General features: G+C 46.6%; 1 protein-coding gene across 4 annotated transcripts in view; it reads left to right on the plus strand.

Annotated features, from left to right (window-relative positions):
• The first annotated feature begins 914 nt into the window (after window positions 1–914).
• The window catches only part of TMEM164 (transmembrane protein 164), a 163,477-nt gene continuing 145,902 nt past the window's right edge, over window positions 915–18,489 (plus strand). The window contains exons 1-2 of one of the 4 annotated variants that reach the window (XM_058659113.1): window positions 915–1,067; window positions 1,821–2,490. In XM_058659113.1, the coding sequence (XP_058515096.1) occupies window positions 2,098–2,490 (393 nt within the window). In that variant the 5' untranslated portion in view covers window positions 915–1,067; window positions 1,821–2,097. Of the gene's footprint in view, window positions 1,068–1,239; window positions 1,442–1,820; window positions 2,491–18,489 lie in introns of those variants that run through there. The other 3 variants (XM_004590184.4, XM_058659114.1, XM_058659115.1) reach the window with 3 other exon arrangements.

An 18,489-nucleotide genomic window follows, 5' to 3' on the forward strand; every position in this document is an offset into this window, starting at 1 on the left:
GTTCATAGCTGCTGGTCCCCACTCAATGGGGTCTTGGCTGACTCTCCTTTGGGGAGATTAGAAAGCAGGACAAATTAAGCCGTCCTGGGTAACTCCTTCCCCTCCCACTTCACTACACTTGAGGGCGTGTCAGGAGCGGGAGTGGGAGGGGTGGGCTGTGAGGCTGGAGGTGGGGAGGAAAAACACCAAGGTTGGAGTATCTAGGAGAAGATCTGGGGGAAAGAGGGCTGGGCCCTAGGCGCTCAAGTGGGGGGAGGGGAGCGGGCTGTGGCTAGTAAGGGGGTTGGAGAGATGATGCCTTACTGGTCCTGAGGTGAGTGTAGCCCTGGGTGGCCGCCCGGAGGAGCGGCAAAGGCGAGGAGAAGGCCGGAGAAGCCCCGGCTTCCGGGCCCCAGCCTGCGGAGCCGCGCATCCCTGGACAAGCTTATTCATTCGCTAAGAAGTTAGAGCAAGGACCCGTTAAGTGCCTGCTCAGGTTCCAGGTCACACAGAACCTGAGGGCCCAGAGCCGGAGGGGAGTCCGCCTGGCAGCCCGCCCGCAGGGATCGACCCGAGGAGGCGCCTCGGGGACGCGGTCGCCTCGGAGGAGGGTGGCGGTGCACGCGTGCAGGCTCCGCGAGTGAACCAGACGAGGCAGGCCGGGCAGGAGGAGGAAGGAGGCGGAGACTGCGCCGGGGGAGGGAGAGCGGGAGGTGTGAATGGTGGACGCGCTAGGGAAGCTAGGGGGCGGGGGGGACGGCGGCGGCCGGAGGCAGCACCGGGGAGAAGGCGAGGCGGGTACTGGCGGCCACTGGGCGTGTGGGGCGCGCGCTGGGGTGGGAGTGAGGGGGACGGCGAGAAGCTTCACCGGTCCGAGAGGAGGGAGGTGGCGACGAAGTGGGGGGAGGAGAGAGGGAGGAGAAGAAGGAGGAAGCGAACACCGCCGCTGTAGGGGGAGGAAGGCTGGGAGGAGGAGCCGAGCGCGGCGGCGGCGGCGGCTGCGGCCGCCAGGGGAGCCCAGCGCCCGGCGCCCAGAGCGCGCAAGCCGAGCGCTCGCCGGAGCCGCGGCCCGCGAGTCCAGTTGCCTGGTGAGTGGAGCCCCGAGGGGCGCGGCGGGCCGGTCCTGGGGCTTCGGGCGGGAGGCGGGGGAAGATGCATCGCGGAGGGAGGCGGGAGGCGGCCGTCGGGGAGCCCAGCCCCCCCCCCCCCCCGGGGCTGGCCCGGCCTCCAGCCCTCCCTGCCCGGCTTCCTGCCGCCGCTGCTGCTGTCCCGGGCGGGCGGCGGGCTGGGGGTGGTGCTGCCCGGAGGGCGGGCGGGGGGTGGGGTAGGGGTGGAGCTGGGGACTCGGGGAGGGTGTACCCGGGGGCGGGAGGCTGGACCAGGACGGCTCTAAATGGGCTGGAGGGGGCCCGTGGCGGGGAAGTTGCTGGCTGGGGACAGAGACGGCCACGCGGTTGCAGGAGTAAGCCATCCCCCCTTGTGGAGTGCGTGAGACAAGGAGTCGGGAGTCCCTGCCCTTCCCGTCGCCCTCCCCGCCCTCCCGGCCCTCGCTAGCTCTCCTAGCCTCCGCGTGTCCCTGCGCTCTCACCCTAGTGCCGCTCCGCTCCCCCCCCCCAACCCCCAGCCCCTGCTGCCTAGGTTCGCTCCCTCTGCACTACTGGGTCCCCCAAGATGCGCCCTGCCCTGACCCTGTCAGCCTGTGGCGTCCCCTTGAGTCCTGCTTGCTTCACCACTGCTCCTGTTCCCCTTTTCTTCCCTTGCTACTTGCCCCTCCCCGCTTCGTAATTCCCGATGCAATTGCCTCTTTGAGACCTTTTTTTTTTTCCTCTCCTTCCTTTTAGATTGGCCAACGGCTCCTTTCAACCCTGCCTCGTTGGTGGCCACTGGAGAAGCGCGGGGGGCTCCCCAGACAGCCGTGGGGACCTTAGAGCCAGCACTGTACCCCGGGCCTCGCGTGTAGCGTCCCCTTCTCTGCTCTTGGTGCCCCGGTGTCTGGGAGGGGGGTGCGGGGGTGTGCCCTCCTTACATGTTCCACCCCTCCCCCGGGCAACCCCCAGGGCTTGTGTTGCATCTAGCTCTTGCTTCCTGTACAGTGGGCAAGGGCAAGCACTTTGCATCATGTCCCGGTATAGCTACCAAAATCTGCTGGACTGGCTCTATGGGGGCGTGGACCCCAGTTTTGCAGGCAATGGGGGCCCCGACTGTGCTGCCTTCCTCTCTTGGCAGCAGCGGCTGCTGGAAAGTGTGGTGGTGCTGACCCTGGCCGTGTTGGAGATCCTGGTGGCTCTGCGGCACATCCTGAGGCAGACGAAGGAGGAGGACGGTAGGGGTGGCCATGCCAGCCAGCCAGAGCAGGTGACCCAGCGGCCAGAGGAAGGCAAGGAGAGCCTGAGCAAGAATCTGCTCTTAGTAGCCCTGTGCCTGATCTTCGGGGTGGAGGTGGGCTTTAAGTTCGCCACCAGGACCGTCATCTACCTGCTCAACCCCTGTCACCTGGTCACCATGATGCATGTGAGTGTGTTGACTTTTTCCTGGGCCACCTAAGTGATAAGCGTCAATTGTGTGCTCAGGACTCCGGGTTGTGTAGAGCACCTCATCATTGCGGGGAAGTGGGACCCTTCAAACGAGTTTTCCAATGACTGACTGCCTTGGTGCTAAAAGATTTCTGATTCGGCTTTGTCTCACCTTTGCACTCTGCATCGGCCACAGTGGAGATGAGGAAGCTTATGCTGAACCCTAGGAAAGCCTGGCACTCAGGCCACTGCCTCTCCCCTCCTTATCCGTCCCAACCCTGCCCTGGCCTCATACAAGCAGGAAGTCCTACCCCAGCCAGGTGCCTGTCTGAATCACTGTGGACCATGGCCCAGTCTCCTGACCTTCTGTGTTAGTTCATTTCCCAGTGGCCTGCTGACACTGTTTCCTGGAGGTGTCACATATGCTTCCTTGTCCCTGCTGTGGATACCTGGTGGTGGCAGTGCAGGGGATACTTTTATGGCTTTCTCTTTCACTTGGGAGTTTATGCTTTTAGGGTTAGTTGTAAGGATCTGAAGGAGAACCCAGCTCCTACTTAAGTGCACTAAGAGGTCCCAGTCTGCCTCATGAACTTGGGGCTGGTGCTGCTTCTCTGTGGTGTAGAGAGTATCTATTTATTGCCAACCTCTCCATGTTTGACTCGCTTTCTGCCTTCTGTGGTACCAGTTTCAAGGTGCTTGGAGAGCTGCTTTCTTTACCTTCCCCGTCCCAGTCATTAGCAGTGCTTGCAGCAACCCAAGTGGGATTGAAAAGGAGAGATGCCAGAGCAATAAAAATACTCTGGGTGAGGACCAAGACTGAGCCTGTCTGGCTGCATTGAGCCTGTGCGGAGAGATGCTCTAAAGCTATTGAATCATGGAGGAGGAGGTAGGGCCGAGAGGAATGCCAGCATTTTTTTTTTTTCAGATTTTCAGGCTATGGAAAACCTGGTGTGTTTTTTTCAGGGCCAATTTGCGTGCCTGTCATCAGAGGCTTGTTGCTTTTGTGGTTCTGGGAGGGTATTCTCAGGAGACTTGTGACAACCCTGTGTGGGGCAAGAGGTTGAGATTATCATCTCCATTTTTACAGCCCTGGTGGGGCTCCAGGAATAGGAGGGTCTGTGCCTGCAGCCAAAAGATGAATTAGTGGCTGGGTTGGACAGCAAACCCGCACTCCTTGGGGTTGCAAGCTGTCAATCCTGAAATGTGGGTGGCAGTGGGGGAGGGTTTGATTTGAGGGAAGTCCCAGACATATGACTGTGGTGCTGTCTCCTGACTCAAATACTTGCTAGCTCTGTGTTCCTCTGAATTCATTTGATTGCAGATTCCTGGCCTCAGTTTCCCATTCTGGAAGGTGTAGCTAGTGATCTCGGTCCCCTTGCTGTCTTGCTGATGTGGTGATGATGACATAGGGATGGCTTTGGAATCAAGAGAGGCTCCTGTTACTGGGGTGGCTGTGAGCCCTGAGCAGAGAGCAGGGGTAGGAAATGTTTTTGGAGGAGAGTGCTTCTTGGGAAATAATGCCACTCATAGCAAGTTCACGGCTGTCCCAGCTAGACCTCTTGTGTCCATTGGAGCCAGTCCTCTTTGTTCTTCTTCTTCTCCTCCTGCTCCTTCTTTTTTAATGAATGGGCTTTTTGTTAATGAGAGGAAAAAACTCATCTCAGCCGCCACAGTGTCAGGCTCTTGGGACAGGAGTGCTTGTTTAGGATGACAGGTGGTGCGGATCAGAGAGTGCCTCCTCTTACAAAGCAGTCTTGAGGCCTCTGGCCAGAATATATCTAGAGGGCTAACAAAGGACTAAATTCAGCTTGACCAGGGCTGCTGTTGGTTTGATGATGGCAAACCTGGCAATGCCAGGATTTTTGGAGGAAAGATTTTAGAGGCTTTTGGAAGACTTGGGAGACCTAGTTCTGGCATTAATTAGGTGATTTTGAGTATAACACTCTTGCTGGATCTTGGTGTGTCCATCTCTGAAATGCCGGCTTATACTGCTAGCTCTTGGCATTTCATGTTCAGTGATTTGTTACTTTGTCCTCATTACTTTCTAAGGAGCAGGTGGGGATCTGATGGAGAGTTATTCTGAAATGATTTTGACTTCTTGTGCAGGAGAAGGAAGCTTTTTCCTTCCCCGGAGAGGTCAGGTGATCATTCTTTGCTCTTCCTCTGTCTCCCCAGTGAAGTCAACCCAGCCAGGCCACCCTTGGGGATGTATCCAGAGCATGATGGCTCTTGGAGGAGAGGTGGCTATTTGGGGGACTGTGGGCTGATATTTTTGGTCATCTGTCAGCATTTCCTGCTGACGTGTGCTTAGTTTAAGTTCTGACAGATGTAGGCTGGGGACAGAAAGCTGAGGAATTCTGAAGTCCTACCAGTGATCCTTAAGTCACTGTTTTGCTTTGTTTAAATAAATATCCTCTAGGCTGCTGGGGAAGCTTTGCCTTTGAGGAATCCAATTTTTCCATACCCTCCATATGTTTCTTTCCAGGAAACAAGGATGCATGTTTTTTTTTTTTCTAAAAGTCGATATGAATCCTAAAAAAATAATAGCCATTAGTTGCAAATCATCTCCTGACTTAGTTGTAGCAATGACTAATGATCATGTGTATAGTTAATATTACCTGACATTTGGCTAGCACTTTGCTGTTTAAAAGGTACTTTCCTATGTAAGATCTTCTTTAGGGTTATGACACATTGATTTAGGCCTGAAGAAACATAGGCAAATGTTTCCTGTGTCTGTGTACCTTTGATAGAGAAATCTTGTAGCCTGCTTTGGTAAGTTAATTGGCTGAATTTAGCTACATTGTACACATAACTTGGAGAAGTTTACAAGTTCTGACAGGGAAAAGGAGCCTCACCTGGAGTGCAAGCAGTGGCTTCACAGAAACCTGTCTGGTGTGTGTCTTGCAAGAGGGTGACTCAATTTTGACTTTGTAGCAAGTCCTTCTTCCTCAGTTAGGGTAAGTTTGTAACAAAGGTGACTTTATTCTCTCCCAGAAAAGAGGGGAGTTGGAGGATAATTGGTTAATTTCCTCACCTCCCATTTTTCAGTCTGAAAAATATCCATTTGCTAGACCTTGTCATGCAGATCCTTGTCATAGTCGTGCTGCCTGTGTGTGACTGCCAACTTTAGGAACAGAAGGAAGGGCAGTACTTGGGTCTGAATTTTGTTTTTGATGTGTATTTCTGCAGTCAGGTTTCTCTGTTAGACTCCTTGTAGATAGGCTGTGTCTACCAATTAGGCCAGTAAGTATTTCTGCAAGTATGGTCCCCTTTGGGTAAGACTTTGACAGGTGTTTGGGTGACCAGGAATGAATTTGAATGTCGATGCTGTTTTGCTAAAAAACCACTGAACGGTGTTGAGGCAAAAGTGCCTTTAGGACTGACTTGCCACACTGGGAAGTAGGATTAGTAGGATGAGAGTCTCATAGCTGTTTGAGTCTTAAAAGTCTGGTTTAAAACGCCTAATAGCTTGATGGTATCTGTAAAGATTGGTGGTAGCAACTTAGTGGCCCTGTATCTTTCATGAGTCCTGTTGTGTTGTCTTTGTCTTAAGAAATTGGAGATCAGATTAGGAATTGAACAACCTGCTGTGTTGTTCAGTTTCTGTTGGTTCTGTATGTGCCTGTGCTAACATCTCCCAATTTGTCAGTGAACTTTGTGGAATACAACATGTGCTGTTTAACCCTTCATGTCCATGTACATAAGGTGGTCTGTATTCAGGTTGGATATGTGGCAAATAATAATTGGTGCCACTTAACCTCACTTTTAGGCCAGAGGTACTGAATACTTCCTTTTTGAGATTTGGCACTGCTACTTGATTTGCTGTTTTCTTCTTCCAAGATTTACTTATTTTTATTGGAAAGGCAGGTTCACAGAGAGAAGGAGAGGTGGAGAGAAAGATATTCTGTCTGTGGGTTCACTCCCCAAGTGGCTGCAAATGGCTGGAGCTGAGCTGATCCTGAATTGGTAACAACGCTGGGAGTCAAGAACTTCTGGGTCTTTCATGTGGGAGGACTTGGACCAGCTTCCTCTGCTTTCCCTATAAGCAGGGAGATGGATCAGAAGTGGAGCAGCTAGGACACAAAACTTTGCCCATATGAGATGCTGGTGCTTGCAGGTGCAGAATTAGACAGTTGAGCTCCTGAGTTACTGTGTTTATAATGTAGTGGAAATTTGATTTCCACCCCATATGGCTTACCTGCTTTTGGTACTATGTTTGGTTATTTTCCTTCTCCTTATTAGAAGCAAAGAGAAATCCTGAGCTATTGGTGACACCCTTTGCAATTCACTGAAAACACACTAGTGCATTCCAGTTGTTATGAGATGGATTTGTTTTACAGAAAAACTGATGGAGTGAAGAAAAAGGCTTCCTGTTTTTCCCTCTTGCCTTCAGAGGAGGCATACCTTCTCATGCCCCATTTGTTCTCTGGGACACTGGTCACTGTCACTGCTTGGAACTGACGTCGATGAGTGATGGACACAACATGGGATCCAACTGTCTGGTTATAGCTTATCAGATGGACTGTGCCCTGTGTCATTGGTCCACAGAGGGCATAAGGGGATGATGTTTATATGGGCCTTGGTAGCGAGGCATGACATTCCTTTTTAGTTTGCTTTGTTCCCAGGATATTTGCAAAGAAATTTTTCATCTTTCATTGCTACAGTGTATGGGGGCTTCCATTACAAAGAGAGGTGGTATGGATTGGCAGATTAAACAACCCACTGTTAGCCTTGGGATTTAAAATCATGATGCTAGTTTTGTTCACGAATTGGTACAGGAGCCTGAGCATAATATTTAACCTTTTCCTAGCTAAGTCTTTTCCATGAAATGGGCCAATTGGAAACAAAACATTTTAATCCTCTGAAAAATTGTGTGGTTGCTTAAACACAGAAGCTGGACAAAGCTGATTAAAGCTGGCAGATGACTAACATAGCTTGACTTCAGACTTAAAGATTGGCATCCTCAACTCCTTTTCCCCTTTTCTGATAGCTAGTGAAGGCTCTCTCTAGTATTTTCCCTTGCATTTCTCTGGATCCTTGCCCGTGTCTATGTACCTTTCAAATAAACACTATATAAAACTGGATTCTTTTACTGTAGGTTCATCCCATAGGAAATAGCAAGACTTATCTCCTGTCTTTTTTTTTTTTTCCATGCCGTGCACCTGTTAGTACATCATAGCACTGTGCTTGCTTTTAAATAACAGTGTGTTGTTGACCTGTATCCAGTGGATGATCCCAGGCTCCCCGGATTTTTGTCTGTTTGCCATAGATGTGTGACCTTTCTTTTCGTCCACGTGGGACATGTTGGGGGTTCCTTCCCTCTATAAATACTCCTCTGAAGACTCACCTTTGTCAAGCTTTTCCTGAAGAACCTGACCTGACACCAGTTCTTGTACTCATTTTACTAACACCTTTCCTCCACTGCTTCCCTGCCTTCTAAATACTCAGAAGACTGGTCTCTTTCTAAATGCATAGATATTCTTGTGTTTTATGAGTTGTTTGTGCATATTTCCTCTGTCCCCATTGTTACTGGGCACAGTTTAACATAATACTTTTTCATATAAAATTTTGTTTTCATTTAAAAATAATTTTATTTTTATTTTCAATTGTTAACATAGTTGAGAGGGATGGATCCCCAAGTGGGCCTCCAATTAGGATGGAGTGGGGGTCCAGGTGTGGAAGCAGGTAGATGAGATAAATGTACTGGGCACAGTTTTGTTTTTAAGTGTTACTCCTTGCAGAGCTGAATACAATGCAGTACATGTACATTTATTGTCTGACATGTGCTTGGGAAAGAATGCCTGATGAAACCGACTTTTTGCTTTCCTTTTTGATCCCTTTGATTGCCCTGTCTAGGCTCCTCTGCCATCCCAGGGACACAGCTTCTGTGTGTCCTGTGTCCATGAAGAGAAAATTCCTGCTTGTTTTGATATGACCAAACAAAAGAAAGGCAGACCAGCTCCAGCTCACAATCTTTTTCTAGAATTTCTATCACAGAGAGCTGCTTTTTGTAAGTGTGGCCCACTCGTCGCCCAAAGTATCTGCTTACTTTAGTCCCAATCAGGAAATGATACTGTTAGATCTTCATCCTAATTCTGTAGTTGACATCTGGACACGCCAACTTTATTCCCTTCCTGCTTTAATATCACATTTTAAAAAAATGTTGTTAAGCTAGTGACGTATTTGTCCTTTTTCTCCCCTCCTGTGTTTTCAGCATGTAGCTCATTGCTGTCACATCTCGGTTCGATGCCCAATGGAAGAAGGACTGTATTTCTCACCTTCTTTCAGTCTTTCCTATTTTTGAGAGTATAAGGGTACTTAAATCGTCATGGAAAATGGAATTGAAAGACATTTATTTTGGTGCAAAACTGAAAAATCTATGTATATATATTTTTATAATATGCACTTCCCAAGCACATTTTGAAGACCCCTTATATTCATAGTCCTCAAAATATTTTCTACCAAAATAAACTGAAGGCCCCTTATATCTTGTCTCAGAAAGTCCTCTCTTGCCAGTGGCAGGGTGAACAGCTGTGAAGATACTGTGGATATGGAGAGCTTGTTTGTCAAACTTCATTTGGCACAGAATTCCTCGGAAGCTTGTTTGGTCTCTCCTACAGTCATTCTGAACAGGTCTAGGATGAGAATGGGAATTTACATATACAACAAGCTCATAGGGAATTCTAATGCTGGTGAGCCTTAACCCCCATTTTGAGAGACATTTTGACTGAGAAGAGTCTGGTTGGCCTGTAGGCAAGACATTCATTTTTCTCAGAGCCCATCTGTGTTCATGTGGATGTAGTTCAAATTAGCAGTTCAGGATCTTAAGTTATTGTAAGATGGGTTTTAAGACTACTATTGAGGAGATAGATGTTTGCTGCAAATATTAAGCTGCTGTTTGGTGGGGTCCCTGCATCACGTATCAGAATGCCTGAGATTGAGTATGCCTTCTGATTCCAGCTTCCTACTGTTGCACACACTGGCAGGCAGTAGACAATGTCTCAGGTACTTGGGTCCACGATACTTGTGTCAGAGGCCTGGGATGAGTTCCTGGCTTCTGCCTGGCCTGCCTCCAACTGTTGCAGACCTGTGGGGGGAGTGAACCAGCAGATCAAGATATTTCTCTGTCTCTGTCTTCCTGCCTTTCAAATAAAAATAAGTAATTTTCAAAGAAAGAAATAAAAACAAGTAACTGTAGAGCCCCAGTGACTTGTTTGGCAATTCTGAGTTATATGAACAGGACATTTTAGCAAGGCCTTCCAATCCTTCCTTCCCAGTTGCTGCTAATAAGAGGAAAGATTGACATATGATTGTTGCATGCAAATTCTCCATGTACGGGACTCTGTCTTTCAATGCTCATGAGAATTTCTTCATCCTTGCATTCATTCCACAAACATTTATCAGGCGCGTAGAATGTGTCCCACATTGGTGCTGGGCTTTGGAGAGGCAGATAAATAAGAACAAGCCTTGGTCCTCAAGCTGTTCATAGTTTAGAAGAGACAAGTGAAACAGATCAACCAAACTACACTCTCATATAGAGGGTTACCAATTTCAACAGAGCAGAGAGGAGAAAGAAGGTGTTCTTTTTCCTAGTGCCATTAAGGGATGTTTCCATGGGGAAGTGCCATTTGGGTTGGTTCATGAAGCAGGCATGTTGGCTCCATGAGGACCAGAACCCTTGTTGGTCTTGTTCTCTCTTTTAGTGCCTAGAACAGGACTTGGATCCAGGAAGTGCTAAGTGAGTATCCATGAATGATTAGAGTCTGTTGGGTGATGGAGAGAGGATGGAAATTTTATGCTTATGAAGCACTATTTGCAAAGGTACAGAGTTGCTGTCTCCATCACAGAGAAGTTTCTGGCCTGTTAACTTGGAGTCATTTACATATTATTTTCAGGGAAAACTTCCTCTTTCTCCCTTGGAAAACCAAGTCAATCTCTAGCGATGTGCTGCCATTTCTGGGCTCTTGATAAGAAAACTGCAGATCCTTGTGAATCTTAGGTAGGTGACTTGCAAGATGTAGAACTGTGTTGTCAGTGCTGGCCTGAAGAGGACCCACTCTGTTGAGGATAGACACACAAGTCAGTAAGGTAAGTGAACAGACATTAACTACAGGAAATGGGGAAGGTAGTAGACATAGCACCTGCAACAAGGAGATGCTTTCTAGTGACTTATGGGATAGTGGATATCCTGATTGAGGTCCACAGCAGAACTGATTAAACATGATGCCATCTCTCTACCTTACATTTTCATATTTCTTCTTCACCGTTTCAAAGTCTTTCCTGATGACCAATGCCATGTAAGCTCACTTCCTGCCTGAGTATGTCAATCTCTAAAGACTCCTTTTACAAATTCAAAATACCTATTCTATCAGGAAGAGGTTTGTATTAAGCTTGAGTGCATCATGCATGAACCCAAATAGGCATCGGAAAGAGATTGAATTTAATGGAGCCACCCTGTTGCCCCAGCCTGATTCTGGGCAGATGTACTTTCCCATGTTCCTTACCCAGGTTTTGGTTTCTTCCTTCCCCCACACATACCAAAAGAACTGGGCTTGTCAGTGTCTTAACACCATGCTTGCTGGACCCCAAAACATTACTGTCAGTCCCCCTCAGATGTGCTTGAGTGCAGCAGTTAGCCTGAAGACCCGGCAGGGATTCCTCTTCTGGGCAATAGACTTCAGTGTTTCCTCAGCTTTTTCTGTGCAGCCCAGAACAGGGCTCACACAGTGATCAGTGTGTGAGGTGTCAAGGTCCTTAGAGGCTCTCAGTTGGTTTGGGTAACTGCTAGTGGAAGTGCCAGGGGAGGAAGAGCAGCATAAAGCTTTTCCTGAGCAGAGGGATCCTGATGGAAGGCCATGCATGGCAGGAGCCAGGTCAGAGAGGACTGGCCAGATTCACTGAAGGAGCACATGTTGAGGTGTGCAGGTGAGGGAGGAGTTGGGTACTCCAGAGGTGAAGTGAAGCCTGAGCCCATTCTAATTCTAGGCCAGGGCTATCAGTTCATCTCGCATCTCCATCACACACTGGAGTTGGGTAGACTTGAGGTGTGTTGTGTTGTGAATTGACTCACCTTTGCCAGTCAGCCAGCTGTGTTTGTAAAGCATCTTTGACTGCTCTGGCTGTTGCTAGCGAAGAGACGTTTCATTCAGGTACTGATTAAATAAGGCGCAGAGCCAGATTGCACATTAAGGCCCTTAAATGTGGCTGTGGGAGCCCCTGGTAAACAGTTATTACATGTCCTGGGCAGAGCATTAGTAGAGGCTGATGGTTAAGTGTTATCTTCAGAAATCAGGTTGAGGGCAATGGGGGGGGGGGGGTGGTAAGGAGACAGGTCAAAAAAAGAGTCTTGATCCTCTTTCCCTAGATTCATTAGACCTCAGTTATTGGCATGTACCCAGAAATGGTACCCAGGCACCTTTATTGGCCTTGACTTGTGAAATTCTTGCTGGCAACCTGTAGATTTGTGTGGAGACACAGCAAGTATTTTAAGTAGGGCAGTAAAAATGTCCATGTTTCCTAGTGCAAGTTCACCTTAGTGGGTTGAACCTGTTGGCCATATTTCTTGGGTATGAATTTGAGCTCCATCACCATGGTACCTTCCTTTCTTCCTTGAACCTCTGAATCAGGATACTTACTTCTCAGAATCTCAGAGACTCTCACCTCTGAAAAGAGACTGATAACAGGACCTACCACATAGAGTTGCAATTGAATGGAATAACTGAAATCAAGCATGCAGAAGTTCTGTTTCATTGTGTGTACTCATGAAATGTCAGTAAATTGTAATAGTTTTAATGGTACTACTGTGTATTTTAAGATGGTGGTGGTGTACCAGCTATGAGTACAGGCGATAGACTTGTCAGGATCTTATTTCAAATCCTTGTGTTACATACCTTACTAGGTAGGACACAAAGATTAGTTACTCCTCACTAGGGTATTGAAGATTTCTCTGCACACCCCTCCTAAAACTGTTCTGCACCTCAACTGTTGACATATGCATTGTTAGAGTTATAAGCCAGTTTAGACTATCCTAAAATCTGCCAAGATCAGCAAAATTATGTTTCAATACTATAAACTGCTAAATACCAAAATGAAAATAGACACGAGACAGCTGAATAGTACCCTATAGCCATTTTAAGGTGTATAGAAGCTGGTTGTATATAAATTAAAATTGAAATGTCAATAAAGTAGTCACAGGATATCGTTAAGAACTTGCATTTTTAACATATTGATTATTCAATACCATGTCAATTAATTCCATAATGTTGTAAATTGTTGTTGATGTTATGCTGTGGCTTTAAATTGATTGGGATGATATTCTGCCAGCTCTGCCTTCAGACCAGAGATGGTCTCCCCAAGAAACTGTTGAATTTATCTGGACAATAAGATGTTGGACTCTATGCTTGGCATATGCTTGCAATGAAAGAATCTTTTTTTTTCTGTATTATAATTCATTTTTCTTTTTTTATTATATATGTTTTTTATTGGTTACATTGCATTATATGACATAGTTTATAGGCACTGGGATTCCCCCAACCCCTCCCCCCATGGTGGATTCCTCCACCCTGTTGCATTACCACAGTTCAAATTCAGTTGAGGTTCTTAACAATGAAAGAATCTTGACTGAATTTGAACTGTAATACTGCAATAAGGTGGAGGAATCCACCATGGGGGGAGGGTACAGGGAGGGGTGGGGGGAATCCCAGAGCCTATGAAACTGTGTCACATAATGCAGTGTAATTAATAATAAAAAAAAATCCTTGTGTTAGCTCTGTAAAACCTCTACAAGGGACCTAACCTCTCTGAATTTGGGTTTCTACATTTTATCAACGTAATACTTGTACTTAATTAGGGATCATTCTGAGGATTAAGTAACAAAAAACTTAGAAAATATTAATAAATCACTAAAGGTAATATTTGGCACATGGTCAAGCAATCAATGGATTTTTAGTTCTCATGAAGGCAGTGATGGTGGTTATGATAACAGCTACTACCAGATGGCAATGACAATGATAGTAGTATCATTGTCACTATGGCTGTTGCTGTGAGCTGTGGTGCCTCATGTTAGAATACAATAGTAGCGATTTGGCACAGAACGGAATGTCAACCAGGAAAATCTTCCTTGACTTCTTTCATGGGAAAAAGATAGTGGTTTTATGGAGTAAGCAGCTACATAGTCATCTCTATGGGACAAGAGTGCTGGGCTCAAGGCAGCCTAGGGAGAGTTTTGTGGGAAATGAGAAGGTGGTGACTTTACAGTGCCCAGTTCTTTGCAGGTTGGCTCTCAATTGTAGGAAGCTTGGCTTTACTTAGTCTTTTGGCTGAATTATTACTGTGTTTCATCAATAGGTTGACTGCATAATGCCAACTATTTTGAGATTGGTAGTCTAGGAAACCAATGAGTAGATGATAGAAGTATGAAAGCAGCGGTTTTTTGGGGGAGGGTGAGGGTACTGAAGTGGTCTGAGACAGGTGAATGGATTTATTTTTACTCTTTTATTAATTTCTTTTCAATTAAGGGTAGTGCAACATTGTCTAGTGCCGTCTGTTACCAGGGTTAGATAATTACTGGAGGAGAAAAGGCCACTCCAAGAGCTCTTAGAAGAAAGACAAGTTTAAAGTGGACCATTATGTTAATAGAACAAGAAGCACAGTGTCTTGGAAAATGCGCTAGTTGCAGGAACAGGGTTCATTGTGCCTTACATTATGCATCAGTAGATAGAAAAAACAAATGATAATTTTCCCTTCCAGGTGGGGGAAAACAGGTAGAAGCTTCTAGCTTCAAGAGCAGTTATTGTGCTTCAGTTTAGAGTGTGCCCTGGGACCCAAACCACTAGTTGCTCCAGGTAGGTCACGTTTCCATGCAGCCACCCAGAGCCTAGGCCTTGATCTGCTGACTCACCACCCTAGAGTAGGGAGTAGCTATTCGAAGGCTCTTGGTCGTATCCCAACATTACAGGTAAACAGACTTTCTGTTTAGTCTTAGAGTTCAGAAGGTTAGGGTTGGGTTTTCTATGAGAATCCTGGTTCCTTGGAAGTAGCTGATTTAGAGGGCATTTCTGAAACAAACAGTGCCCTTTGGAAGTTAGCTATAGGTCACTCATTCTGAAACCTAAAGATTTTTAGCAAAGGGTACTCTTTGCATCAGCACTTGCTTATTGTTGGTTTGCATTGGTTCAGAGTTTGCTTTAAAATACATACATAAAATGCACACACACGTATGTATGTGTATATATGTGTATATATGTGTGTGTAGATATATATATGAAAGGCAGAGTTACAAAGAGGGAGAAGTAGATGCAGAATGAGACACAGGTTTTCTCTGCTGGTTTACTCCTCAAATGTCTGCAATGGCCAGGGCTGGGTGGGTCTGAAGTTGGGAGCTGGAAAGCTTCTTTTAAGTTTCCCACCAAAGAGCTTGAGCCATCTTCTCCTGCTTTCCCAGGCCGTAAGCAAGGAGCTGGATTGGAAGTAGAGCAGCTGGGAAATGAACTGGAACCCATGCTGGTGCTGCAGACTGAGGCTGAGGCTTAGCCTACTATACCATGGCATTGGCCCTGAGAGTTTCTTTCTTTTTCCTTTTGAAAGTCCCAGCTATTCCAGTGCCTCTCTTGAAACCTTATTTTCTTTGCTGTACTTAATTCTGTACACCTTGCAGAAATGCTGCCGAGGATCTTATGCACACATGCCTCATTGTCTTTCACACTTTGGTCCTTGGGGGCTTCCTTTTGCTACCACTTCACTTGAACATTTCTCCTGATTTCTTGGTGTCCCAGTCCCCCCAGGAATCCTGACTCTTTTGAGGAAAGGGCTGGCTTTGCCTTCGGATCTCCATTGTGCTGAACGGCAGCTCACGCTCTTTGACCTTCTAGCTTGGCTTTCCTCAGAATAGCTTTGTAACATAGCACCAAGCCAAGGTCAGGTTTCCTTGTTTGCTTGTGGTACTTCTACCCAGAGAGCTACACAGACTGATTGACCCTCCTGGCTGTTCTCCCTGTGACAGGCTCCTAGAGAGATACTGTCTTGGACATGGGAGTTGGGGGTTACTATTAGGCCAAAGAGAAGGATGGGTGGTCTGGGAGCCCAGTGTGATTGCTCTATACATAAATTGTTACCTTGCTAGCACCAAAATCCCATATGGGCACAGGTTCATGTCCTGGCTGCTCCACTTCCCTTCCAGTGCCCTGCTTGTGGCCTGGGAAAGCAGTACGGGATGGTCCAAAGCCTTGGGACCCTGCACCCATGTGGGAGACCTGGAGGAAACTCCTGGCTTGGGATCAGCTCAGCTCCGACCATTGTGACTATTTGGGGAGTGAACCAGCGGATGGGAGATCTTTCTGTATCCGCTTCTCCATGTAAATCTTATCTGCCTTTCTAATAAAAACCAGATCTATATAAAAAAAAATTGTGCCGCCTGCCATGTCACAGGATCTCCCGACCAGCTGGATGGTATCTGGCTGTGTCTCACAGCCAGGGTGGTATTTGCTCAGATGGCTGCATGTGGAAACCAGGCTAGGATCATCTTCCTAAATTTCTTACTCCCTGCTTTGGATCTGTTCTGAAAAACAAAGTTCAAAGTACATTGTGGTCTGCACCTGTTGCTGCCCCCCCTCCCTTTCCCTGGGTAATTGGCAGTGAATTGAGTGGCTTTATTCAAGCTCCAGTTGCTAACATTTTCTCTACCTTTTTTCCTTGCGGGTGGATCTTCTGTTTCTAGACATAATTGTCCTTGCCTGTTGTGGGCAAGTGGTGCCCTGTGCTCATTTGGGGTTACCTTCATACCTTTAAAATGCAGTAAGCTAGAACATGGTCTGGTGGGCAAAAAAGAGACTTAGGAGGCAGAAAACTATAGTTTTCAGTTTTCCTTTTATACTCTCTGCAAAGTTAGAAGTTGTGCTAATAAAAGTCATGACATTTCTGTGTACACATTAATTATGCTGGAGACCTGTTGCTAAGTCTACTGCCTGTATATTACCTTATTTGTAGCCTTTCATGAAGGTCATTTGTATTTTTTGTCTTTCTTGTAGCTGATTTTCTCTTTGGTTGACGGTTGGCACAGAATATTCTAGCGCTTTTTTCTCAGGTTGTTAAATCAATGGGGCTATGTCAAGTCAGCTGAAAGGAACCTCAGAGATAAGCTAGTTCTCTGCTCCCTTGATTTTCCTGATGAACAAACAAGCTAGACCCAGAGATGTAAAGTGGTTTGCCCAAAGTCACACTGCTTAATCGAAGCAGAATTAGTGCCCTTAACTTACTTTGTCTCTTTATTAACGTGTCTCTATGGTATCCCATGTGGCTTCCTTCTACCATCCATCCCTCCAGCATACAGGCGATTAGCAGAAGCAGAAACCTTGTGTTTTCTGAGTGCTGGTTTCCCCTGTAGTCTGTGGTGAATGATTTCATGGCTGCAGGCCACCCTCTCTACCTGACTGGTTTAGCAACTGCCGTATCAATTGGCTTTTCTGCCTCTCTTTGCTCTCTTGCCCAGAGGAGCCTTGCCCTGAAGCCCTCGTGGTTTGCTGCTCTGAGAGACCAGTGTGCTTCGTGTGCTTGGTGAACCTGCAGACCCAGCCAGTGTGCCCAACTTCCAGGGTGTGGATGTATGCAAACAGGATGGATACATTGTCACTGAACTCATCACTTCTCTCACCAAGCAAAGGAGTGTGTGCGAGCCTAGGGAATTTTTCTGAGGCCAAAATCAGAACTCAGAGCCTCTGTCTAGCAGAAGCCATGGAAGCCACAAAAGAAGAAGGTCAAAATCAGCTGCCAGTGCTGGCGGAGAGGTCAGACCAGCTTGTTTCAGTTAACAACATAAACGAATGGGAAGAGTGTTACTTGGAGTCTTAGCTAGACCTGGGTCCTGACTATAGGTTCATTGCTAACTGGTTAAGAAAACTGAGGATTTGTGTTGAGTTGATAGGCCTCTCTATCTCAGTTATCTTCTGTAGTAAAAGATACAGTGTGGCAGTTTAAGAGGATAGGTTTTGGAGCTATACTGGCCAGGTTCAAATCCCAGCTCTGTGATTTTGTTGCTGTGTGGTATTGGGCAAGTTAGTTGGTATCTCTGTGCCCTTCTGTGTACTAGTGTTTGAAGTCTTTAAAGTTTATTATTTTTTGTGTTGTTGCAAGACAAAACAAAATCTTTGTGAAATGGGGATACTACTAATAGTATCTACTTAGTGGGGTTCTTTTTCAGAATTGAATGCTTGGCTGCATGTGAAGAATTTAAAACTGTGGGGCAGAGCAAGGTTTAGTAAATACAAGTTAGGCCTGTTAGCTGTTACTTAGCAGTGATCTTTGTCAATTTTCCCTTATGCAGTAAGTATGGGAATCAAATCAAACATGTAAAATGAACTTGCCTTTCACATAAAAAAGAAAACATTAAGTAAAACAAAGTGAAATCCATCCAGATCTCCCACACAGGTGTCAGGGGCCAAGCACATGAGCCATTTCTTCTGCTCTCCCAGTTCCATTAGCAAGGTGCAGGATTGGAAGCCAAGACACAACCTGGCACTTTACTATGGATGCCAGCATCATAAACTGTAGCTTAATGTGCTTCACCAGGATGCAATCCTAAATTATGGTTTTTGTAAAAAAAATATTATTTTACTTATTAAACGCACATCTTCTGCCCCTGGTTCGTTTCCCGGATGTCTGTAATGGCTTGAGCCTTAAGCCAGGATCCAGGAGCTTCCTCCAGGTCTCCCATGTGGGTCGCAAAAATCCAACACTTGAGCCATCCTCTGCTGCTTCTCTTAGGCCATTAGCAGGGAGCTAGATGGCAAGTGGAGCAGTTGGAACTCAAACCAATGCCCTTATGAGATGCTGGTGGTGCAGGTGGTATCTTCACCTACTATGACACAACACAGGCTCCCAAATAAATTTTTTTCATGAGCACTAACTTTAAAGGCTTATTAGCTTGTTTTTTTTTGTAAGATATTGATGGATATTTCCTTGGTAGTCTGCTACCTGGGAGAATGGTAGGTTTGTATGTAGTATT

This window comes from Ochotona princeps, chromosome X (assembly GCF_030435755.1).
Source record: "Ochotona princeps isolate mOchPri1 chromosome X, mOchPri1.hap1, whole genome shotgun sequence".
Classification (NCBI taxonomy): domain Eukaryota; kingdom Metazoa; phylum Chordata; class Mammalia; order Lagomorpha; family Ochotonidae; genus Ochotona; species Ochotona princeps.